Raw genomic sequence first — 25,609 nt, 5'->3', positions numbered from 1 at the left:
GAAACTCATCTCTCTCCTCCTTACTTTTTAATTTATTCTGACCAGTTTTTCATATTACTGCTCAATCCCTGGAGGTGTCCAAGGCCAGTTTGGACAGGGCTCGTCACAGCCTGGTCTAGTGGAAGGTGCCCCTGCCCATAGCAAGGGATGGAACTAGATGAGCTTTAAGATCCCTTCCAACCCAAACCATTCCATGATGAATCCAGAGTAGGAGTGAGGTGGACTTGTTTTCTTGACAGCTTTAGGGCTGGCAGGTCTGCTTAGCACATGCCTTCTTGCCCTCTAAAGTCTTCCCTAGAAATGCTTTTCAGCTGAAGGAAATCCACTGATATGGCAGGTAGCTGTGTTTGACAAACACTTCTGTTTCCTGCTTCATTCCCAAGAGGAATTTCTTTCATTCTAAGGATCTAGCTGCTAATTATAGTAGCATATATTATTAATATATTAATAACTCAATCCTCCTCCATCAGTGCTGTTAAATGAACAGTTTTTGGCAAGTCCTTTTACCTCGTGGTTCTTGTCCTGTGGTCATTCTGAGTGTGCCTCCTCTAGGAAGAGCATGGATGTGTCACCTTACATGTCCCTTAACTCTTATGATCTGACAAATGGAATAAGTGTCCCTGATCTCTGTGAAAGTTAAACTATGAGATTTGTATTCAAGGGGTATTTAAGTGTTGCTTGGGAGGAGCTGGCAGAAAAGATTGTGAGCAATAGCTCGCTGCTACCATTTTTTAATAGCATTTGACTCTATAATCCTTATCACTGACTGATGTAAAGCTGAGTGGTCCTAATCTCCTGGGAAAGGTCCCTGGGGAAGCAGAGAGGTGGGATGCTCATGTAAGGAGCTGCTACAAGGTAAGGATTCCTGTCCTCACTGCACAGTGGACAACAAGAAGTTAAGAGGTTTCTCTCTGCTGTGAACAACAGAACAATCATCTGGCACCTGCTGTGACAGCATTTCCCTGCCACTGTCTCTGCAGTTAATCGCTTTCAGATAAAGTTGTCCCTTTTTTCAAAGGCTGCTGGTGCAGATGACGTGGGAGGGCAGGAATTCTGCTGGCCATGGGATTGTCCCTTTTGGGAAGAGGCGAGATTGCTCCTGCTGGATCAGAAATCGAGCTGCATTTTTATTTGGAGTAAGGTCGAGATGTGGGCCGGGGTCAGTGCAGTTTCCTGTAGGGGCGGCAAGCAGGTGTGTGCTGCATGCTCAGCCTCCAGGGCTTTATCCACCCAGGGCTTGGGGGAAGGGGGGTGGATATTTTGGCATTTGCTTTAGGCAGGGCAGCCCAGACTGTAGGTTGGCCTGCTAACAAAAGCAGGAACCCATGCAGGATCCTTCAGGAATGGTCGAGGAAAGAAGGCAGGGACCACTTGAGCTAAGCATTGTAAAAGAACTGCAGCTTGGGAGCATGGAGCAAGCAGAAGGTAAATCTGCCTTTCCCCAGCCCCATCCATCGGGAGTGTGTATGCAATTCCTCTTGGCTTACTAATGGGAACCACTGCCCTGCTGCACGCGCTTCACCCTCGCTCTAACAGCAGTAATGGCTCCTTCTGGCTCTGGTGTCATCCCAGTGCCACTGCTCGGATGTTCAGGGGCTGGGCTTGACTAACTTGGACTAGTTTAGCTACTTCTCTGCATCCAAAATGGCCGTTAAAGCCAAGGATGTACCTGAAATATTTGTAGAGATCTTGTGTATCAAGAGCTGAGAGCTAATTCAGCACTAAATCAGTTAGTCTGTTAAATTCTGTGCTCCATGGTATTGACCTGGGGATGTGACAGGTGGAGGAGCCAAGGAAGCAAAGTAACCTCCTTGGTATTTCTATTTGAAAAATTTTTGTGCAGACTTAATGAATCTTCTGTCCCTGAGAACAGTGGACACTGGAAGTTGAACCAAAGCCACAGGCTAAGGAATTGAAACGTGACTCAGTAGGAGATGGAAATCTTTGATACATTACTGACATTCAGTGATATTTTGCTGAATTCAGCTGGGGCTGAGCTGTGATCCTGTTCCTTGGAGTTGCTCAGGCATCTCCTGCTCCCACAAGGTGGCAGTGGAAGGCTGTTGAAAAGCACTGGCAGGCGAACATCGCTCCCCGGGCTTATCTGGTTCAGCAGCTAACCTTATCACCACCAAGTTTCGATTTTACTTTATTTTTTAGTTGCAAAAGACAGATTTCCAAATACTCACAGTTTTGCCAAGTTAATTTGGTTTTTTTTTCCCCAAGGGATTTTCTGCCCTAAAAAATTTCCTGTTTCAGACCATAAACCAGCTTTTGGGAAAGCTGTAACAGGTCTGCTTAAAGTTGTTGAAAATGTCAAATTGTGTTGGTTCAGTTTCAAATGAGAGGGATGCTGGCAGAGGCAGGACGTTGGTTTCCTCTGTCAGTAGCAAAAAGTGGAGTTCCATCTTGCTCCAGGTCCTGCAGCAGATTTTTAATGCAAGGTTGCAGCTCCTGAGAACTGCAGACAGTGCACAGTGACAGCCCACTCAGTCCTGTATATAAACACCTGAAGCTCTGTGCTGAACACAAACAGTTGCAAAATATTCCATCCTGGTAAGCTTTGCATTTGTGATAGTCACAGCTGACACATTCAGTGTCTCAGAGGCAGGTCATACTGTCAGTTCAGGTGTTGTTGGCTGCCTCTGCTCTGGGGTTGCAGCACTCTTTGCTTTTCTCTTACAGAAAGAATTTCTGGATTCTTTTTGTTTTTTAAACAAGTACATGTTCTCCTCTGCTGGCAGAATTTTAAAGATCTGAGTTCACAGCAACAGTTACTGCAGTCAGTTTAGGGAATATGATCACTGTCATGTTTGTTGCATTTTTACTCTTCACAATAATGCTGAGTGACATTAATGTGACAGGATTACATTGATCATTAAAAGCTTCTCATATATGTGCTGACTCCCCCAGCCTCAAACTTGGTGAGCTCTCAGGAGTACCAGTGGTGTATTTTATTCCTCTGGCAGAAGGATTGCAGGGCTGTGTTCCCAGCTGGATCTGCAGCCCAAGCACTCCTCACCTCGTATTGGAGCAGTCCAGCCTGCCAAGGAGGCACAAGGAGCTGCTGTGGGGACATGGTGGGGACACAGCACAGAAGGAGCAGCTCTGCTGTCTGAGAGGCACGCACACAACTGGACATGGAACCATAGAATGGTTTGGGTTGGAAGGTTGGTCAGGATGTTACAGCTCATCTTATCCCACCCCTGCCGTGGGCAGGGACGCCTTCCACTGGACTCGGTGGCTCCAAGCCCCATCCAAACTGGCCTTGAACATTTGCAGGGACAGGGCATGGGAGAGGACCAAAATTGTCCAGAACTCCCTGATGGGAAGTGTTCTTGTAGCCTCAGCTGTCATATGTGTAACCTCACCCCATTGTAAACGTCCCGTGGAAACGAGTTCTGCAGGGATAAAGGGAGCTGGTTGTTTTGATTAACAAGTGGCAAAGATCACAAGTCTCTTAATCTCTTGGATCAACACCTGAACATGTCGAGCAAAGCAGAGCTGTGGGAAATAAAGAAGTTAATCTGCTGCTAGTGAACCTGCTAATCAACCTGTAACCAAAGGGCTGAAATTCAGACAAGAAACTTGCATGAGCTGAGAATTCATTGTCCAGGTTGAAACATGACAGCTCCCAGAAGCAAAAGCCTGAAAATGGGGAATTCTCAGCCAAGCCTTTTCAAGCTAGCTGTGAAAGGCTTTAGTACTATGATCTTGTTATCCTTCTGTCCTCAGCTCATTAAATAATGGCATTGTCAAGTTGTCCCCCCCCCTCATTCCCAGCTCCAACACTCACAGTCTGATGTGTTATCCTTCTCTCCTTCCTGGAAGGGTCTCTCAGAGCACATCCAGCTTCTGGCAGTTTCTCTGATGACTATTTCCAGTTGCAGTGGGCTGGTGGGCTGGTGGGTTAGCACAGGGATAAATTCAGGGAAGAACCAAAACCTGTTGCTTGGATAAGAGAGCAGGGAAGTTTCTTTTTCTGACTGTTTCCATGTAGTTGCCAATGACTGACTTGCTGCTGGGGACATAGTTCATTTTCTAACTTAAGGAATTGTATTTTGGGAACTGCTGTCAGCATTGTTGCCTGCAAAACTTGCAGTTGCTTATCCTCCCTCCTCCAGCTTACAAATAGTTATTTGCTAATGGCAGCTCTCCAGTTTGTAGGAATGCATTGCTGGGATGCTGTATTTTTCCAGTTGTTTCCAGGGGAACAGTATCTGTACTTGAGGCTTTTTCTGACTTGTCTTTTTCTTATCTTCCTTTTTTCACAGTGTATGTGAGTTTTATATATATATATATGTAAACATATGTGTGTATGCCTGAGAAATAGATATATGTGTGACAAACACTTTTTAAATCACTGCAGTGTTTGGAATAGGGATACTCTACTCTTCTTAAGAAAAGAAATTTCAAACATTTTAGGTCTGAGTAGCCATGTTGCTTTCCAAGTGCTGAACACCGCCTTGTGCACAGGGAGCCAAACCTGTGCCTGGCTTCACTTACCTGTGTTACCTGGATTTGGAAGAGCCAGAAGTCTGTCCTGGCTTCCAAGAAAACTGTCACTGTTGGTTCTAGTCTAGTGCGTGTAATTCAGAGTCACTTCTAAGCTAGAAAGAGGTGAGAAGATTTGGAGAGGGTCTAGGAAGAGATTTTCTCCAGAAGAGCCTCATCAAACCTAGCTCCAGTTCACGACCAGCAGAATCTCATTCCCAGAGGCTGGGGACAACTGCCATGATGAGCCAGTTACTGTGTGTAGTTCATGTTCTTACTGTGCTGGCTGCAGGACCTGGATTTGTTTAAGAAGAACCTGACAGGGATTGAGGGAACCTGTCATAGCCCAGTGCAGCTCATGTGAGAGTGTATCTCAATTTCCAGTCCTGACGGTAGAATGAAATTCCTTTAACCCAGTCTGTGAAAAAAACCAGCTGTAGAACTTAGTGAGTGTTTAGCTTCCATATTTGTTGCCAGGTGTTCATTCTTCATAGAATGCCAGAAAGGTTTGGGTTGGAAGGCATCTTACAGCTCATCTTATTTCACCCCCTGCTATGGGCAAGGACACCTGACACTATTCCAGGCTGCTCCAAGCCCCATCCAACCTGGTCTTGAGCACTTCCAGGGATGGGGGAGCCACAGCTGCTCTGCCACATGTAGGTGATACAAAACTCAAGTTTTGCACCTTCTTGGTGTTGCCTCTGGGACTTGGTGATGTTATGCTAAAGGACTCCGTGGTGGTGAATGATGTTTGCCAGAAACACTGAAAGCTCTGAGTGCCTGAAGGAGTTCATGATGGCAGGAAAGAGACTAGTGTCGTAAAAGGATTATCAGAAGACTCTGTTTCTTGGAGAGTTTAATCTTTTGTTCTTGTTACCTATGCACCAACCAACAGGGCATTGTAACTCTCTTTTTTGAATCATTCACCCTTGGGAAGGGTTGAAGGGTTGACTTGGGAGGGGTTTCTCCTCAGAATATTTTCTTTTCCTCTGGCCAGCATTCTCTAACATACAGATTTGCTCCTGTATTCCTGTTTTACCAGCCTGTATGTCCAGCCTTTCTGTTTCCTGGGTTGAATCTCCCCTTCTATTGGTATTGTATTGTAGCTCCTTTTGTCTTGACGTGGGATCCATTTGAGTTTTACACTATCTTTGATGAAAGAGTTGACAGACGAAAATAGGTGTTTTCTTGAAAACAGGCAGAATTAAGTGGGAGCAAGGTTCCGCAGTCAGTTACCATTTTCTTTTCTAGCTAATACACAAACCAGAAGCCTGTAGCTCTCTCCGGGCAGCAGGACACACTTGTCTCTGTCTGTGGGAGCTGTAAACCTCTGCTGTGGTTTTGCTGACTCTCACATACACATCTTGAACAATTTCTATTCTTCTCCTTGAACTTACAGCCAAAACTCTGGTAAAAATCTGTTCTGCCTTATACATGCCTTGAGCTTGCTATGACGGCTGCTCTTATTGCAACTATTTCTCAGAGAAAGCTTATTGCAAGGAAACAAAACACATAGGGCCTTTCCTCTGAAGATCTGATTGGACCCTGAGATATTTGCTTGAATTATAGAATGACACAGGCATGGCACTTAAGCAAGCAGCATGTTCCTTTAAAACATAATTAAAAACTCTGTGGATTTTTCAGAGGCCACCTCACACCCCATTTGGTGCTTGTGCCTTGCAGCCTTCTGTGCTCTGCAGTGTTTCTGCTGTGGAGAGCAGCATGTTGCTCTGCCTGTGCCATCCAGCCCAGCCCAGACCTGAGCTTCATCCGACTTGCCATCTTCTTCCTGGGCATTTGCTCTCTCTGTCTTCCAACCCATTTAGCACAATTCATTTTGTAAGCAAAGTGACGCATTGTAAAATCTGTCTTTTCCCTCCCTTCCCCTCAAATCAAAAAGCAAGGCACACAGGGTCCCAAGCAGAGCACAGTGGGGCAGATATAGCTACTGACAGCACAGCCCCTCCTTCAGCACCTGGAACAGGCTGTTGCTGCTCCCTTGCAAAAACCAGCTCTGTCATTGTGCAGTGGCTCTACTGACTTGCCTCAGAAAATTCGGTTATCTCATGCTATAAATGGTTTTGGGTGAGCTCCAGGAAGTGATGAATTGTGTAAATGGAAAGAACCCAAAAGTTAGTGATCGACTGCGGCTGTAGCCCAGGCTGAGCCATGCTGACCTGCAGGATGTGCTCAGCTGAAAATCAAGTCCCACTTACAGGTTGGACTCCCAGAAATTGCTAATGATGCTTTAACATATCTGTATTTTTATATAAATTCTGGGGCAGCAGAGGGGGAAAAGCCTGGGAGAATGATGGGGTAAGAGATCCAAAACTGTTTTTCTCTTGCCATACCTATGAAGCAAAGCTGTGGCTGCACTGCACCAAGGGAATCCTGCAGCCTCCTGGGCTGCCCCTGCTGCTGAGCCCCTCCCCACACCTGGGGCTGACCTGGTCCCCACAGATTGGCCAAACCTTTTCTGAAATTCATTTGAAAACCTGTTTTGCCTTCTCTATACCTGTAGCTCCTACATACCTGTGTCCTCATTGCAAAGTAAATTCCACTGGTTCAAATTCCACCGATTCAAAGCCATTGCAGTAAACTGCCTACCATACTGAGCTACAAATTTAGTTGGTTTATATTTTTTAGGAATTCATATTTATTTTACTACTACTCTGAACTTCATTTGCAGTATATTTTGCAAATGCCTTCTTGCTGTAGGTGGCTTATTGCCTCTGGCTGCTGGGCAAATAGCAGTGATTCTGCTTTTGTCAAAAACTGCAGAATATGCTTATTGTTTCCTTAATGTGCCATTACCTGGACAGTGCACACACTGCAGCAGAGAAAGGAGGAGACCTCCTACTCTGCAAAATTAGGAGTTGCACAGCTTTTACTCATTGAACAGTAGCTTTTTTTGTTCATGAAACAGCAGATTCTTGGGAGACAGTCATCCCTCTGAAGTGTAGGCGCTTCCCGTGTTGGTATATCCATCACAGCTCATGTGCCTGTCTGGATAATCACTGGGAAGAAATGAGCTCCTCTGCAGTGCATCAACATGGGCTGTGCTGGAGGCTCCTTGTGAAGGCGATAAATCACGCCCTGGGAGTGCAGCTCTGCAAGCCCTCAGCTGGGGACATCTCCATTGCAGGCAGCTTCCAGGGCACAGTTCAAAGAATCATAGAATCTCGTGAGTGGGAAAGGATCTCAGGGATCATTGAGTCCAACTCTTGGCCCTGCACACACACTCCAGTCCCACCCTGTGAGCAGTGTCCAAACACTCCTGGAGCTCTGGCAGCCTTGGAGTTGTGCCCATTCCCTGGGGAGCTTGGGCAGTGCCCCAGCACCCTCTGGGGAAGAACCTTTTTTACAATATCCAGCCTAACCCTCCTCTGACACAGCTTCATGTCTTTCCTTCGAGTCCTGTGCCTGGTCACAGAGAGCAGAGATCAGTGCCTGCCCCTCCAGGAGTCTCTAGTGCAGTATCCCTGGCACAGACTCAATGCTTTGCACTTTCCATGGCCTCTGGAGACCAGGGATGTTCAGGGCATTAGATATCAGGTCAAATCCTTGTACCAGTTTCAGGTAACAAGAGCCCCACAACACCTGAGGAGCTGGGAGGTGACTGTCTGTACCTCCCACAAGCTAAGAAATCCCCTTGAAGGGGATTCCTCTCTGGGGGCCAGGCTGCATTTGCTGCACAGCTGAACCAGCACTGAATGCAGGTCCTGAGGGTGGATAAAACTCACCATGGCAGATTATTTTAGAATGATCCAAATTTCCAGATTCTCTGTGGTTTTGTCACAGTGCAGCAGTTCAGTGAACTTTCTAATAAGTTCTTTAACATATTGGATCTGATGCAAATCCTCTTCAGCCTTTCCCATGAAGGTGGTTGACTAAAACCAGGATGAGTCTGGGGAGAAAGTAAGTGTTCACCTTCATCCCTCACTTAGCTCACTGCCCTTTGAGCACATCCAGACCTCTGGTGCAGTGTTAACCTGGCAGTTATAGACGTGCAAAGAACATTCCAGCACCCTCATCCATGTACAGTGGGACAGTGTAAATAATCATTCCATATTAACCAGGCTGAAGTCAGGTTGAAGTTTAATTCATAAGACTGAAACCTCTTATCCAGCATGGAAATAATTTACTGCTGTACACTCCTTGACTCAAAGTACTCCCCAGTTCCACACCAGTTCTTCCCAGTGAATGCCAGAGCAGAGGGTGCCGTTTATGTATTTTCATGTGAATAATTCTTTTGAATTCTCCCAGCTTTGGTGAAATCTAGTTGTGCCCAGGTCTGTGTTTTAACTGTGGGTTTTTCAGTGTTAAGGAGATTGGTTTACACAGAGTGTGAAGGTCATTTCTTTAATTCTGTGGCTCTTTCCAAGGCGTGTGTCTCTGTGATGCATGCAGTTCAGTGGGTCGTGGGTTTCATATTGATGAAGGCAGCGGATTGCAGGAATATGATCGTGACTATAATGATAGGAAGGAGGGTCTGAGGAATGCACCAGCACAGTATTTCTGTTCTTAGGCTTTTGTCTGAATGAGAGGGCGTTTATGAGAAGTGGGGTTCTTTTTCTAATGATGAAATGATATGGAATGGAGCAAATAATGTAGAGAAAAAGGTTTTTAACAGAATATGTCCAACTCTAAAAGGTTTATTGAGAGGCTCTGGGGAGAAGGTGCTGTGAACATGTGTATGTGTATTGTGTGCTCATGGGGAAGTTGTCCCAAGGAAACAGCAATAGCAGATGGAGCTAAAATTAATTTTTTTCATGAGAAAGAGAATAATAGCTCAGGAGTCTACAGAGACAGGAAGGCAGATCATCTGCTTTTCTTTTAACCTCTTCTGCACCTTTTGTTTTTTCCAGGTCATATCTGACTCCAGTGCGGGATGAGGAAGCAGAATCACTGAGGAAGGCACGATCAAGACAGGCCCGGCAGACTCGCAGGTCCACCCAGGTGAAGAACAGAAATGCTCACATTCATGTGTAGGATGAAGAGAGCTGATAATTTGGTTGCCCAGAAAGGCTGTCACTGCCCCATCCCTGGAAGTGTCCAAGGCCAGGGTGGACAGGGCTTGGAGCCACCTGGGATAGTGGGGGGGTGTCCCTGCCCATGGCAGGGGTTGGAATGAGGTGAGCTTTAATGTCCTGTCCAATCCAAACTATTCCATGATTCTGTAAAGAGGCGGGATTTTCTTCTGCTCTCACATTATTTTTTTAGGACAAGGGACTTTTCTGCACTCACACTCACTGGCAAAATTTCCTTCAAGCAATTATTAGTTCTGGCAAAATTTCCTTCAAGCAGTTATTACAAAACCCTCCCACAGACATACATGAGTTAGATTTCCAAGCTTTGCTTTCTGCAGTGTACCTGTGTCTTAATTTGTATTGTGATCATGTATATTTGGGTTGCTTTAAGTCAGTGGTTATGCCAATAGGCTGAGAAATACAGTAAAGGCAACAGAATTCTTCCCTTTCTCTTACCATAGGGATGAAACATGAGCCTGACCAGATGGGAGTCTGTCGCATTTTAAACTGACCTGGAAGACTGAAAATGCAGTTTCAGGCTGCAGAAGTCTCCAAGGAGACTTTAGGGCACCTTCCAGTGTCTAAAGCGGCTCCAAGAGAGCTGGAGAGGGACTTTGGACAATGACCTGGAGGGACAGGACAAGGGGAAATGGCTTCCCACTACCACAGGGTGGGGTTAGATGGGCTATTGTGAAGGAATTCTTGGCTGTGAGGATGATGAGGCCCTGTCACGGAGTCCCCAGAGAAGCCGGAGCTGCCCCATGCCTGGAAATATCCAAGGCCAGATTGAATGGGGTTTGGAGCAGCCTGGGCTAGTGGAAGGTCTCCCCGCCTGTGGTAGGGGTGGGATGAGATGTGCCTTAAGGTCCTTTCAAAGCCAAGGCAGTGCGGGGTTCGATGGTGGTGTCTGTTTCCCTGCAGGGCGTGACCCTGACGGATCTGCAGGAGGCCGAGCGCACGTTCAGCCGGTCGCGGGCAGAGCGCCAGGTGCAGGAGCCGCAGGGCGACGGGGCCGACGACAGCGGCCAGAGGCCCGAGAGCCGCACGCGCTGGGGCCGGAGCGCGGAGGACGAGGTGATCCTTCTGCCCCAGCACCCTTGCCTGAGAGCTAACCAAACTGTGCAGGAGAGCTGACAGCAGGAGAAGTTCTTTGGGTGTTATCTTTTTATTCTGAGGGGGACAGGCTAGCTGGTACTAGAGGTACTGCTGACTGAAGAGCAGCACCTCAGCACAAAATGTGGAGGTGCTGCAGCTTAGCTGTGCCTTTGCTCTCCTCTGGGAATTTCACCTTTCTGTCTCTTGCCAGAAAATAAAATGCTGTAAATCCCAGAAAGTGTAATGAGAAGGCTAATGATAGAAATGTGGCCTGGATCCATCCTTGCTGTGCAGCCTAGGCAGAGGCTTTGAGTTCACATTTTTCCGCAGATGATCCATGTGTAATGGAAAGCTGGAGAGACCAGTTTTCTGCCCCCGACACCATCTCTGTTTTTTTCACTCGATTAAATCATATATTTCTATTAGATAGGTTGTATCTCCTGCCGTGAGCTGTATGGACAAAGGGACTGATCCCAGATCTCACAGCTGTGGAGGGTGCTCTTACAGTGTACCTGTGCAGTTTAACATGCATCCTTATCTGATAGAATGGACGTGATCTGGCAGGCACAGGTGATCATTTCCAGCAGCAGTGAAGAAAACATTGCACTTGAAAACTTAATGCATTCCCTGAAATCCAAATTCTGCTACTTTCTTTTTTCATTGTACTGTTTTTATGTCATGGCTCTTTCTTTCTAGACCGTCTATCGGCGACTGAGGGGCCCAGCACAGCCTGACAAACCCACGACACCTGTGTCTCCTTCCACAGCAGCACCTCTGCTCTATACAAGTTCATACCTGACTCGAACAAATAAATACCTAGGGCTGGACTCTGTGAATCCAGCAGATTTCAGAGCAGCAGCCACAGAGATGGAGAGAAATGGTACGTACCAGGAGAGTGAAGAACAGACAAAGCTGAAGGGTTTTCTTGTGGTTTAGAATTTCCGGTCTGTAGAGATGGAGAGAAAAGTTTACTTGGTATTCTGAGGGAAGCTGCCACATCCCAAAACAAATGTTATTTGTTTAAATGAAGTTAAACAAATTCCTATTGCTTGTAACAAAGGGATAAAAGGATATTTTCATTTTTGGATAAATAAATGAGACAGTGATCATGGAGAATTTAGGTATCAGAGCTGGGGAAAGAGGTTCCCCTAGTACAATTTGTCCTCAGAACAAGAGTATGTCAGGATGACTTGGAGGAGAGCTGGCAGCTGAGGTAACCTTCCTGGCTCTGATGAGGGAAGGAGTGTGAGTATCCAGCTGTAGTAGGACACTGAGATTCCATTTCATCTGGTTTAATAGCTCCTTTGTAATACAACACAAGGCAAGATGACCTTGATCAGCTTGGAAAGAACCTCAGAACCTTAGCAAAAGCACAGATGTAAATCACTGAAACCAAAGCAGTCTTTCTTTGCTTGGCCAGAGTGTGAAGATCAGGATTCAGACGACAGATCCCTGAGCAAACAGTCGATCCGAGAGCGGCGACGGCCAAAGGAGAGACGGAGAGGCACCGGCATCATCTTCTCAACACAAGATGTAAGTTTAAGTTCCTTAGAAAGAAAAACTCCAGGATGAATTTTCTTCCAGTTCCCAGCTTCATGGTTTTCTTCCCAGTCCACTGATTTCCCATTAGTTCTTCCCTCTCCAGCTCTCTTTTAGACTGGCACATCCAAAGGTCTCACATCCCTGTGTGACCTGCGTCAGACCGAGCAGCAGGCTCTGGGCAGCGTATCCCTGGGCCATATCATGGGAACCCTGTAAGACTAGGAAAGGGCCCACATCGGAGAGGAGAGATTCAAAGTCTAATTCCTTTGGAAGGAGGGCACGAGCCACCTGAAGTATTTTCAAATTCCTTTAAGCCCAAATTTGTCTGCTCTTTAGGCCCCTTGAAAGAAAGACGATAGGAAGAAAACCGGTGTCTTGGGTCCTCTCCCATCACCAGGGACCACTCACAGCGTAGGTGCAGAAGAGCTGTCTGTGTCATGGTCATTTCTCTTAGTCCTGGTCTCAGAGGATTTCTTCAGTTGAAGGGAAGAAATCCAGCCCTCCAAACTTTGGTTAGAGCCTCAGCTAGGAAAATAGGTCACCTTTTTCAGGAGACGAGAATTATGTAATTATGGTTAACAAGTTGTGTCCAGAGTCAGCTGGGATGCCATGATAGTTCACATTTGCTCTGTGAAATCCTGGAGCAGTTACAAAGGGCAGTGGCTTAGAGAGGCTATGCAAGTGCAAGATACTTGGGATAACAAGTCTTTTTCCACCTGGAGTCTAACTGAACTGGAGATACTTTTGGAAGTCAATATTATATTAATATTTCAGATGTGCAGTTTTTCCAAGTTTTTTTTCCCCTCAGTGTATTAGGGACTTCCTCCTAACTCCTCAGGAGTATTGAAATCCTCAGAAGCATGAGCCATCTCAAGAGAGTAATTGTGTCCTCAATACCAAGATCTTCTAAATGGCCATTGGGACACCAAACCTGATCTGATGATTAGCCAAAAGCATCTGGACAGGCATTTGTTTTGACAGAAGTTTTCTTAACATTAGCATCAAATAATTTTTTCACTGAAAGGGTGACTGGGGACTTGTACAGGCTGCCCAGAGCAGTGGTGGAGTCACCATGCCTGGTAGGGTTCAGAACACACATAGACATGGCAGTTTGTGCTATGGTGGACTTAACATGGTGTGTTTGGTCAAAGGTTGGACTTGCTGGTCTTGGAGGTCTTTTCCAACCTCAGTGATTCTGTGATTCTATAAACAGCACATTACCTTCTTGGGATAAAGTTTTGTTGTTGCCAGAGCTGCCTAATTACATTGTTTGCTTTTCCTCCTAGGATGATGATGAAGTTGATGGAAACGAGGAAGTGAAGGAAACTCGGGTAAGTGAGACAGTCTGTCTGAATCCCTGATATGTCACTCTTGGGTGTTGGTGGCAGAGTGTTCGGTGGCTTTTACTCTTGTCTGTAGGAGAAGTTCAGGCTTTGCTCAGGAGTATGAACAGGGAGGTAATTCAAAGCAGCAAATTCCTTACAGATTTCTCTTCTGAACGATCAGGTATATCTGCAGAGTGCCCTGAGTTCAGTGTTGGCTCCTAGAGAGCTGCACAGGAGTTGTGGAACCTGGAGGGAATGCAGCGGGGGGCTGCGCTGCCGAGGCAGTGGGACCTCAGGTGTCCTGGGGAAAGTGTGACCTTGGATCTTGGAATCGCTGTTATTTTGGACAGGATGCTTTGTATTTCTGAAATCTGCTCTCCTGTCTCCTCACGGATTTGTTTCCTTGTGGGAAATGGTCTTCGCAAGCAGCACATCAGAGGTTGTTCAGTGTTCCCCTGTTCTTGAAATAGTCTCATGCTTTGAGGCCCTTTCTTTCCTTTTATGATAATTACTGAGTCTTTGCAAATTACCTTGGTTTCCTTTGGTTTTGTTTGTCTTTGTCTGAAACACATTTGAGCCTGACAACATGACTGACTCTGACAATGTCAAAGCTAAATACATTTCCAAGTTATTAAAGTGCAATGTGGAAGATCTGGGAGAAATAGCAAATGTAAGGTTGCATAGGGGTCAGCCTGTTTGTGGGATGTTTCATTTTTGCTGGGAAACGTTGAACTTGGGGTAGCCTTTTCCTATACTTTGCAACGCAGTAGAGTAATTGAAGCATTGTTTAGTTGGAATTAACAGGTTCTTTGCTGAATATTTGCAGTAACACTCTTCAGGCTCTTTTTTCCTTCTTGTAATATTCAGCCAGAATGCGGCAAAGTCACAACAAGCCTTGCTGGGACCAGAGACTCACGTGGTACTGGGATGGCTTTTAGCATGTGCTTATCTTTCCATGCCAGCCATTGCTTTCCCAGTGCTTACTCTGCACTTTACTCCACTTGAAATGTGAGATATTCCTGTTCACAGAAGCATCACCTGCTTCAAGGAGGCCAACTCTTCCCACAGGAGTTTCTGCTCATCACAGTGCAGAGTTTCTTCAAATCTTTACTGGACCCTGCAGGAAAGATTTGGCCATTTGTCATCATTAAAATTGTTTTGACATTTCTGCTGCCTCACAGTAAGACTGAAGGAGGGGAGTTTTGTAATATGTGAAAAGTAATAATCATAATAGGGACACCTTGTTTCCTGCAGGCGTCTTGGGGACTTGCTGGGAATGTCTTGTTCTTCTTGGGAAGTTGTCCCAGATTACCTAAATTAAGACAAAAGAGCGCTGAGGCTGCAGGTTTGGAGGCTTCCTGGAGTCTAGTCCTAAAATTGCTGAAGATTTTACTGAGCACATTCCTCACTGCTCATGTAAATAGATAAGCTGCACTTTGGGAGAACCCAGCTGCCCAAAAATTCAAGGTCACCCAGTCTCTTAAAATTGATAATGCTGGTTTCCCCTAAATTAACAGTAAGTAAGGATTCCTTTTGTCCAGCACTTCATGTGATTTTCTTGTGGGATCCATCTAACAGCAGAGCAACTTCCTTTCAGTTCCAGCAGCCTTTTTGTATAGGTGCTTCAGGGCACCAGCACTGTGGTTTCTTATGCACCCAATGTACTTTAGACCTGGGTTAGACTCCCCTCCCACTCTGCCAGAGCTGTTTTTCCCATTTTCCCAGTCCTCTTGTTTTTATCCAGTTCCCAGTTTATTTTCTTGGATGCATGCCTCCAGCATCATGTCATTTGGTCAGTCTTCCCTGGATTTTTGAGATCCAAATCAGAGATTTCTATCCTAACTGACCATCACTTTGGCATGACTCATGGAACAGCTCTCTGTTTTCAGTTCTAGTGCCAATAAGAAAGTACAGTTAATATAAGAAAGAAAAAAATAAAGTTCAGTAACTATAGTTCTAGAATGGCCGGTGCTGAATGTCACCAGGCTGTGAACTTGTACAGTCTGGAATGTCCTGTTTTAGAAGCAGAACCCCAAAGAATCTGATTTTATGGGAACATTTGCATTTTTCCTCCGGTGTTTATATCTTGGCTGATATCAGGAGGATTTTCATGGAACCCAAAAAGAGGCCTTACTTGAAATCCCTCCTCCAAGCTCTGCAGTGCTGGAGAGTAGCACAGGAAAGGTCAAGTAGCACAGGAAAGGTAAAGACAGTTTTGAGGAAAAAAAATAGGAGCAAATACATGTTGTTCTGATTCTCAGAAGTGGATGAATTATTTTGCCTGAGCTCATGAGCACTAGAGTGGGAAACCAGCCCAGACACTTTGGCTGAGGTTTAGGCAACTAAGAGGTCTCGTAGTGGGATGTGTCAGGATCCTCCATGTGTTCTGCTCCCACCCCACCTCCTTCCTTGGGATGCAAACTGCCTGGATGCACTGTGGAAAGTTGGAAGAACAGATGAAGTTTTATTGTGGAATAAATGTTCAAGGGTACCAGGACTTCAGCTGGAAAAGGCCCCTGGGGAAGCAGCTTTAAGAGAGATTTTTCTGTTGTTCCAGTGGGAAGGAGCTGCAAATGAAGGAGTTTTTGTGTGGTCTAGGGAGACCTGAGCTCAAAACAGAGGTGGGGGAAAAGCCTGGCCACAGTCTTGTCTCTGTTTCTCAGAAAATAAAAACTGGGAGAGTCTGAAAGCTTGTGTCAGACCCAGATTGAGCCAGGGGGAGGCTGGAGCTGGGAAACCTTCCCTGTTTCCTTAAGCCACTGATTGCAAAATACCACTGGGATTTCTAGTTTTGGTGAGGGCAAATGCAACAGAGTCAGTGTGGATAGGGATCAGTGGCCTAGTCTGAGGTGCAGCAGCTGGAGGATGATGATGAAGACTAAAGAGAATGTTCCAGTGTTCCATTTCAGAGCAGGTTTTCTTTATCCCTGACTGTGCTGGCTTTGACTTGGCCCTGACTTAAAATAATAGAATCTATTACAGACTAGTGTGGGTTGGAAGGGACCTTAAATCCTATTCAGTCCCACTCCCTGCCATGGGCAGGGACAGCCCCCACTATACCAGGTTGCTCCAAGCCCAATTCAGCCCCCAGGCTGAATTGGGCTTGGAGCCCAATTCTTCAACACTTCCAGGGTTGGAGCAGCTACAGCTTCTCTGGGCAGCTTCTGCCATTGCTATTTCACAGCAGGAACAATTAGGAACAAATTTGGAAGAAAAGTATATTTTAAATGACACTGCATAGGGAACAAGTAGAAAATGTTTATAATAATTTAAAGGATTGTTTCTCCTTTCAGTTCTCTGCCAGAGCATTACAGAAGTGCCTCATCCACGGGAGAGTTTGTCAAATGAAAACTTTAAATTCAGAGGAAGACGCTGAGTGTTGTGTTCGTAAAATAGAATTTCTGGGCAGTAAAAGTATCAAACAAAATGTCTGTTGTCATGAACTGCCTTCAAGGCAGTCTGTATAGCCCAGTATAAACCCCAGACACACTAATGGAATTAAGTTTTATAGAGGAATAGCACTGAAACGTTTGATTGTGAATTGCAGTTGCAGTAAGTGGATTAAATAGGCTCCATTCCTGTCTTCCTGCACTTTGATTTATGGAATGAACCAGGCTCACTCTGGTTTGTAAATGAGTGTTCTGCCTACTTGTACTGTTACCATGAGATCACCAGATGCAACTGGATACCAATATAAATTAAATATCTGTCTTAGAAGGGCTGAATTTCTAAGCTTAATTCCATGAGTTCTAAGGGAGGACAAATGAACTGGAAAATTCTTTATGCAAACTCAATGTCTTAATGTTATTGCTGATTCAGAGCTATGACCTGGGAGTCCTGATTTTGGTTTGTCCTATTTTTCACCTATTTTTTTGCTTTTAGTGCCACTTTATCCTTCCACAGGGGCTTTAGTTCAGCTTTTGTTGCTGTGTGTTTGCCTTTTTGTGAAAGATAGATGTGATGAACAACTACAAGATCAGGAAGAGCTTTTGTTGAGTGTTTTGTGAATGTCCTGTTGTAGCCAGACTGGGTGTACTGGGAGCCCTGGGGTCCCCAGTTGTTACTGCCCCTTTCCCAGTGTCATGTGGCCAACCCCGTGCCTGTGGACTGTGTTTGGAAGCCAAGGAAGGCTCCGAGTCCTCCACTTTCAGGACTTACATTGCCTAATATGGTAAGGTATGTCTGCAAGAGCCGAGTTGTTTTGCTGGGATACAAGGGAAAGTTGACCAGTAAAAGGAACAAAATAGGTGAACTTCTGGCCAACTGATAAGAAACTAAAATCCTTTCAGTCCAGTCAGAGCTATATGGTAGTGTTCATCCTGTGCTTCATTGCTGCTGGCCCGGGGTCCCTTCTGAGGATTAAGGATATATGTATTTTCCCTGGGTTTTACCCTTGAATGTTTATTTCTAGCAGAGATGTGGTATGATGTGGGAGGGAAACCATCTGGCTCATGTCCAAGAGCACGTAGGTGGCACCATGCATCACTTGCATAGTATAGTTAAATTAGAGAGCATTTAATTCTGTGTAACATAAGGCTGGGAGATATTGGCTCTGTTTAGTCCTGTTTATAAACAAATTGCTCTAATGGGCTGTGTATGCTGCAAGGAAAGATCTTTAATATGTGTAGCAATATGAAATAGCAGTAAAGTGCTGCAGGAAGGAGCAGGAGCTGAGGCTTTGCCATAGAGCTTGAATGCGATGAAGAACATCCTCATCGTGTTCGGCATGCTCTGGATTCTCTGGGAGATGGAGGGGGCACACAGTAGAGAAATTAAAATTCTTTCTTCAAATATTCCTTTTATTTATTTATCAGTTTATTGTGAATGCTTCACATCTGCACAGAGGATTTGCCTTGTGAGTTCTCTGGCCTGATGTGCTTGTGTTGGTTTTTCTTAGCTTCAGTTTGTGGAGAAGGACATCAGCCTGGGAGGCTGCTTTCCCTGTTGTTACAGCACTTCACTCCTCAGCCTGGCTCTGAGCACCAGTTAAGAGCTCTGGGAAAACGTTTTTCTTGTGCCTAAAGCCAAGTGACCCAAGTGGGTTATGTGACTACAGGGTTACAGCTAAATGCCTCCAGGTGAATTCCTCTAACTCAACGAGTTGCTGAATTAGGAAGGTGTAATGTGAAGCAGTGATGGGGAGGGGGATGAGTAACACAAAACCAGCTAAAATCCGTGAGTCCTGGGAAGATGAAGCAAAACAGCCAGTCCTCCAGGAGTGATTCGCAAGGTCACAAACTCATAACTGTTTAAGGTAACTCTATGCTTTAGCATCTTGTTTAGTAGATTGCTGTCAGACTTGTGGTGCAGTCTGAGGTGACTGATCCTTCTCAGTTGTCAGCAAGTCATTCCCCTGCAGCCATGGGGCTGGGGTTAGCCCTGCAGCAGCCACCCACAGCTCCCTTGGCTGTGATGGCAGAGCTGGGAGGCCTGTGCCGTCAGTTCACCCCAGGCTCCTTTTCCTTTGCACTCATGGCACTTACTGCACACAGTCCCAGCATTCTCTTGCTTTCTTCCCAGGAGCTGGGAGCAGTGTGATGAATAGGGTGGCAGCAGGATCGATGACACGTGTGTGCTTCTTTCCAGTGCTGTGTGGACACAGCACGGCCACTCCAGGAAGTGGAATGCTCTCTTCAGGGTGAATGTTAGCCCAGACCCGCTGGCCTGAGGAGCAGCATTGCTCCTGGACCATATCCCATAGAGACAGAATAAATCTCACTATAGTTTTATGTCTATTTATGGCTGTAATTTTTGACTTTTTAAAGGTTAACAGTGTATGGTTGTTCTTACACATGTAACAGAGCATGCCATCACTTTTTGTAGGAAACTGTCAAAATCCGTCTCCTCGTGACATGTTCAAAACTGTGGAAAGGAAAATATCTCTGCTGAACTACTTGGAGGAGGTTCTGGGCCCCTCTGGGAGCTGATGATCCTACCTCAGTGTCAGTCATCCAGTGCACTGGGGAAGGATGTCTCTCCTGATGTGATTGAAGTCATGCTCCAAAAAATCCAATCTGCTGAATTAAAACTCCTGCCCAGAGCAGCAGATACCTGGGTGGGCCTTGATGGCTGTGTTGTGGTGACACAGGTGTCTGCCTTGGCAAAAAGGGATTGGGGACAGTGGGAGGGGCCGTAGCACATGGAATTAACATGTGTCATGCTCAGGCCCTGCTGTCCAGCCCTTCTCCCCAGTATGAAAATCTGCATCCAGCCCTGGGGTTCCAGCACAGGGAGGACGTGGAACTGCTGGAGTGAGTCCAGAGGAGACCACGGAGCTGCTCTGAGGCCTGGAGCCTCTCTGCTCTGGAGCCAGGCTGGGAGAGCTGGGGGTGTTCAGCCTGGAGAGGAGAAGGCTCCAGGGAGACCTCAGAGCCCTGCCAGGGCCTGAAGGGGCTCCAGGAGAGAGACTGGGGACAAGCATGGCATGACAGGACAAGAGGAGAATGGCTTCCCACTGCCAGAGGGCAGGGTTAGATGGGATATTGGGAAGGAATTCTTGGCTGTGAGGATGGGGATACCCTGTCATGGGGTCCCCAGAGCAGCTGTGGCTGCCCCATGTCTGGAAGTGTCCAAGACCAGGTTGGACAGAGCTTGGAGCAGCCCGGGTTGGTTGCAGGTGTCCCTGCCCTGGTAGGGGTGGGATGAGATGTGCTTTAAGTTCCCTTCCAAGCCAAACCATTCTGTGACTCCAGTATTCCGTGGATGCTTCTCTCTGGCAAAGCCCCTATGAATCCGATTGTCTTCATCTCCTGCCATCCTGTGCAGGCTGGTGCCATCACACATTTATGTAGTAAATTATTTGTCTCCCAGACATATCCAGAAGGAACCAAAAGCCGAAGCTGTATTGCCTCATGGCTAGCAGAGAACTTAACAGTAATTTAAATTTGTTTGGAAAATTGGAGTCAAATTCTCTGGCAGTAAAATATCATTTGGAAACAAGCACTGTAGGAAAAATGGTCTGTTTCAGTGATAAAAGTGTGGTGATGTTGTTTGTCCCTTTTGTCTTTAAAAGGTCACTTTCTGTTCGGAGTTTATATTCTCCCACGTGCTTCTCTTCAGAAAAAGCCTCATGTTAGGAGTCAGTTAGTTTTTTGTTCTTCAACATGGACTTTCCCTATGAAGAGTAATATTATTTGGCAGAAGCTGCTTCATTGTTTGATATGTCAAGATGTTGAGTCCTTAAGCTGCAAAACTCCTTCTGGCAGGAATTTCCCACCTGCTCTGACCAGATTCCCTCGCCCCTGCAGTCCAGCCCTGGCTAGCAGTGGACCTCGGGGGGAAATCTGGGCTAGGACAAAGATAAAAGACAAAAATGTGCTCTTAATCCTCACGGGACAAAGTCCCCCAGGTTTCATGTAGAACCTACACCATAGAGCCCAGGAAGAAAAAGAGGACAGGATCCCTCATGTGGGGAGTTTTCAGCCCTAGGGAAGACGGGAGGGGGTCTGTTGACCAAGGGGAATGACCCAGGGGGAGGGGGGACATAGGAAGTATCAGGTAAGGGAGATGCAAAGGTTCATGGGAGGGTGCAACCAGTATTTTGTAACAAAAACACCCAGTGCAAGATAACAAAATTAATTAACTACTTAGTGCAATACAACACTGATCTAGTTAATTTACATCCCATTGCTCATTAAAGGGAACCTATTAGAAAGATCAAGAGGGACTTTTTACTAGAGCCTGTAGTGACAGGACAAGGTGAAACAGCTTCCCACTGTTAGATGAGAGATTTAGATCTGGTATTTGGAAGAAATTCTCCCCTGTGAGGGTGGTGAGGGCCTGGTGCAGGCTGTCCAGAAAAGCTGTGGCTGCCTTATGCCTGGAAGTGTCCAAGGATAGGTTGGACAGGGCTTGGAGCAACCTGGGATAGTGGAAGGTGTCCCTACCCATAGTAGAACTGGATGAGCTTTAAGGTTCCTTCAAACCATTTGTGATACTGTAGTAGGTACCCAGCAGGTACCCAGTGCTGAGCACTGCTGTGGGTGGGTTTGAGTGGATGTTTTACCATATGGGTAGACTTTTCATTGATCTTAGATTTCACCCTTGGCAATGGACATAACCTTCTGCACCACAGCCTGCTCCTGGTGAGGGGTGGTCAGAAATAGACTTGAAGCACAGTTAGATGACAGTGTGTTGAAGTTACAGATTTGCCTGGGCAGTGGCACTGGAATATGGTGTGTCAGCTGTTCACTTCCCCAACTGAGCTGACAGGTTTTACAGCCATGGAGTGGTTGTGGTGGGTAGAGAATCTGATGAATGTAGATAAAGAGCAGAATGGATCATGACTATTGTGAAGGCCCTGAGATTTTTATTTCTCAACGTCATACTTTGGAAAGTCCCTTAGCTTGAAATAGCTGTTTCCATCTGGTTCTTGTACTGCTGTTTGCTTTTTCAGCTTCCCTGACATGGCCTGTTCATAGCTGTGCAAATTGCTGTTGGGTTCCTCCTTGTAAGAAACCTGAGTGGGAAGAGGGAACCTGTCAGAAAACACTTGCTAAGTGCAACTGCCAGACGGCTTCCTCTAGAAAATACTATGTTCTAACACTACTTTATCCTTAATGGTTAGAACTGGATGAAATCTATTGATTTTTTGCATGAGCAGTGCTCAAACTGGACTTGTGAATGAATGGAGCAAAGTATCTCTGAATTTGCTGAAGCCTGTCCAGAGAAGGGCAACAGAGCTGGAGAAGTGTCTGGAGCACAGGTCTGATGAGGAGAAGCTGAGGGTGCTGCAGAGGCTCAGCCTGGAGAAAAGGAGGCTCAGGGGGGACCTTGTGGCTCTGCACAACTCTCTGCCAGGAGACAGCCAGGGATCATCAGGCTCTGCTCCCAGGGAACAGGGACAGGAGGAGAGGGAACAGCCTCAAGTTGAGACAAGGGAAGTTCAGGTTGGTTATTAGGAAAAATTTCTTCCCTGAAGGGGTGATCAGGCCCTGGCACAGCTGCCCAGGGCAGTGGTTGAGTCCCCATCCCTGGGAGTGTTCACATCCCTTAGAGTAGATGGGCCTTGGGTTAGTGGAGAACATGGCAGTGGTGGGGAAACAATTGAGCTCGATGGTTTTTCCAACAGTCCTTGATCCTGTGGTGCCTTTTTTGAACAAAGCACACTACTGAGTTCAGGAAAGAACCCCACACTGAAAAGGCAGGGCCAGGTTTTGGATGGACATGAAGCAGCCTCTCCATAGCCACCAGACCAATCTCTGGTGTACAGACCCAGCAGCTGATAATAGGGGTTGCCTCAGGGGTTGTGCCCATGGCTGCGTTTACAGCCTGAATGGAATCCTGTCTGTGATCTTAGACACATTTATATTTTGCAAAGCTGCCACATCTGTCCCCTTCAACATGAGCCTTTTGTGGTGCTGGTTTGTTGTTTCTGGTTATTGCCACTGTTGCCACCCATTTCTGTAACCTTTCACCACCAGCCTGTGTCAGGGGAGAGTTAGACTGGATCTCAGGGGGAAAGGTTCTTCCCCCAGAGGTGCTGGGCACTGCCCAGGCTTCCCAGGGAATGGTCACAGCCCCAAGGCTGCCAGAGCTCCAGGAGTGTTTGGACAATGCTCTCAGGGATGCACAGGGTGGGATTGTTGGGGTGTCTGTGCAGGGCCAGGGGCTGGACTCAGTGATCCCTGTGGGTCACTTCTGACTCAGGGAATCCTGGCCTGTGCTCTGCAGATGGAAGCTTTCTCTCCTCCGATTCAGATTCCATTTATAGAAAACTCCAGCAGAGCCTGCACATCCCATTTACAGAGCAGCTACTGCCTGACCATGTTGCTTTGCGCCAGTCCTGCAGCCCAGCATAACCCTGGCTGCCTTCTGCAGTGCTAAATAAACCCTGCAAGCTGTAGTTGACTCTGGTAAAGCTTGAGGTTGATTTAAAAGTAATTTATTTACAGTAGGTTTATATATCATGTACAGTTGCTGTATAGCAGTAGTAGTAATAATAATATTAATAATTTGAATTATTAAATCTTGAGATACAAAGTTCCGTTAAATAAGCTAAATCAAATGCCCCGAAGTAAAAATTGTAGACTAGAGTACAAGTAATGTTTCAGTAATTTCTTTTGAAGGTAATAGGTGTTGGCATTGTTACTGCTAAAGGAATTCATACGTATGTTTTTAAACAGCTGTATACAGACAGTTCCTTGGCTGTTCTGTACACACAGTTCTTTGCTATACTTGCTGTATAGCACATTGATTTCTGTAATCCAACAGGTCCTCAGCTGCCCATGACTATACCCTAGGAATTAAAATCTGTATCTTGGAACCAGTTTTTAGTTCTGTCACTGTACAAAGACATACTCAATCAAAATTACCCGCTCAGGTTACCTAGTGTCATGAAAATCTGACTGTTAGTAAGCAATGCAGAGGGTAAGAGTGGAGCTGAATCACTACATTTTTTAGATTGAAAAAGACCAATTAAACACAAAGAACAACCAACCAACCAGGACCATCAACCCCTGAACTGGTGTCCAGTCCTTCTCCTGCTCCATAAGCATCTCTGTAGCCAAAGCAGAAAATCCTTGTCAGGAAAATACACAAACACCACCCAGAACACAGAATAGGTGAGAAGACTTGTGATCTTTTCCAGACTTAATGACACTGTGATTCTCTGGGTTCTATGATCACTTTTGAAGATTAGCTTTTGGTCACATCCCCTAGGATAAGTGATAAGATTCACTCATTATGCACCAAAATGAGGAGTTTCTCTCCAGAACAAGCAGAATTTCTTTGCACAGAAAGCGATGGGGGCAGTGAATAAGAGGTGAGAGCAGGATACTTAACAAGGCTGATCCTTTTCTTTCCAGGTGAATTCCTTTCTCAGTGTTTTGGAGTAGGATAGGATAAGATATGATAAGGTATGATACAATACAGATAGTTTACCACAAGATGCCATGTGGAGAAAGCAGTGACTGGTTCCCTGGTGCAGTGGCCCTGTGGGTGTAACCCTTACTCTGGCTGTGGAACACTGTGTGTTAAACCAGAACTGTTCATGGTTGTTGGAGCCACCCTCAGGCTGGTCATGGCTTCTTCATTGCAGATAACAGCTCTGAGTCTGATCTGGATGTAGTGGGAGACAAGTGTAAGGCAAGGAAGGTCCCCTTCCAGGACCAAAGCAGTGGTACCATGAAGGGTACACAAAGAATAGCTGTTATTTTGGGCTGAAGTAACCACCAATATCCTGTGGTGATGCTGATCACAGGATTATTAAACTTCGCCCACTGTAGCAAAGGGGTGAGGTACAGAATTATGGTGCTATGGATTTCAGCTTTGTGGGCCAGTCCAGTGACATAAAAGCAGTGGGAAATCTAATTCTGACTCTGTTCTCTAGAACCCATGAGAGTAGTTCGATGGTAAATGGGTTTTTTATGTTTAACCTGAGTTTCTGGCAGAGGTTGCCAGAGAAGCTTTGACTGCCTCATCATTGAGTGAGGAAGTGTTCAAGGCCTGGCTGGAGCAATCTGGTGGAAGGTGACCCTGGCCATAGCAGGGGCTGTAACAAAATGGGTTTTAAGGTCCTTTCCAACCCAAACCATTCCAGAATTCTCTTTTTTTTTCCTGGATATTTTACAGAACTACTTCACACCTAGAAACACTATTTTCTGGATGTATAACTTTGGACATATGACTTTGTAGCCTAACTCTTGGAAGCAACTGCCCACTTATTTTGTTCTATTTCTTCAGAGAAAGTGTCATGAGAATAGATGCAGTTTTACAGTTTATTTAGTTATTGCATAAAATGACAGATTTCATTGATTCCCTGGACCAGTGCATGACTCGACAGACAAACAGCACACTGTGCTCCTGCAGTGGGAAACCCAGAAGGGGAGGATTGGGAAGATTTGTTTACTCGAACAGCAAACAGTTGAATTCTGTAAGGAGGTGCCAGCAGGTATCAGAAGTGTCTGGAGTGGCATGATGTGATTATGGAGGTTCTCTACATCTCAAAGAAAAGTGAGCAAAGTGGGCTCAGTGATAGGCTGGGGGGCTCAGCCTGGAGAAAAGGAGGCTCAGGGGGAATCATCTGGCTCTGCACAGCTCCCTGACAGGAGGGGACAGGCAGGGGCCATCAGGCTCTGCTCCCAGGGAACAGGGACGGGAGGAGAGGAAAGAGCATCAAGTTGT

The 25,609-nt window shown here is 46.0% G+C and overlaps 1 protein-coding gene across 2 annotated transcripts in view; it reads left to right on the top strand.

Moving 5' to 3' along the window:
- Positions 1 to 25,609, top strand: part of PPP1R12B (protein phosphatase 1 regulatory subunit 12B) — a 132,712-nt gene that overhangs the window by 71,922 nt on the left and 35,181 nt on the right. For both annotated transcript variants that reach the window (XM_066335732.1, XM_066335731.1), the window contains exons 15-19: positions 9,363 to 9,453; positions 10,446 to 10,598; positions 11,316 to 11,499; positions 12,040 to 12,152; positions 13,448 to 13,492. In XM_066335732.1, coding sequence (XP_066191829.1) covers positions 9,363 to 9,453; positions 10,446 to 10,598; positions 11,316 to 11,499; positions 12,040 to 12,152; positions 13,448 to 13,492 — 586 coding nt within the window. The remainder of the gene's footprint in view (positions 1 to 9,362; positions 9,454 to 10,445; positions 10,599 to 11,315; positions 11,500 to 12,039; positions 12,153 to 13,447; positions 13,493 to 25,609) is intronic.

This window comes from Sylvia atricapilla, chromosome 25 (assembly GCF_009819655.1).
Source record: "Sylvia atricapilla isolate bSylAtr1 chromosome 25, bSylAtr1.pri, whole genome shotgun sequence".
Classification (NCBI taxonomy): domain Eukaryota; kingdom Metazoa; phylum Chordata; class Aves; order Passeriformes; family Sylviidae; genus Sylvia; species Sylvia atricapilla.
The sequence above is the reverse complement of the archived record's forward strand: the minus strand, read 5'-3'. Positions and strand labels throughout refer to the sequence as shown.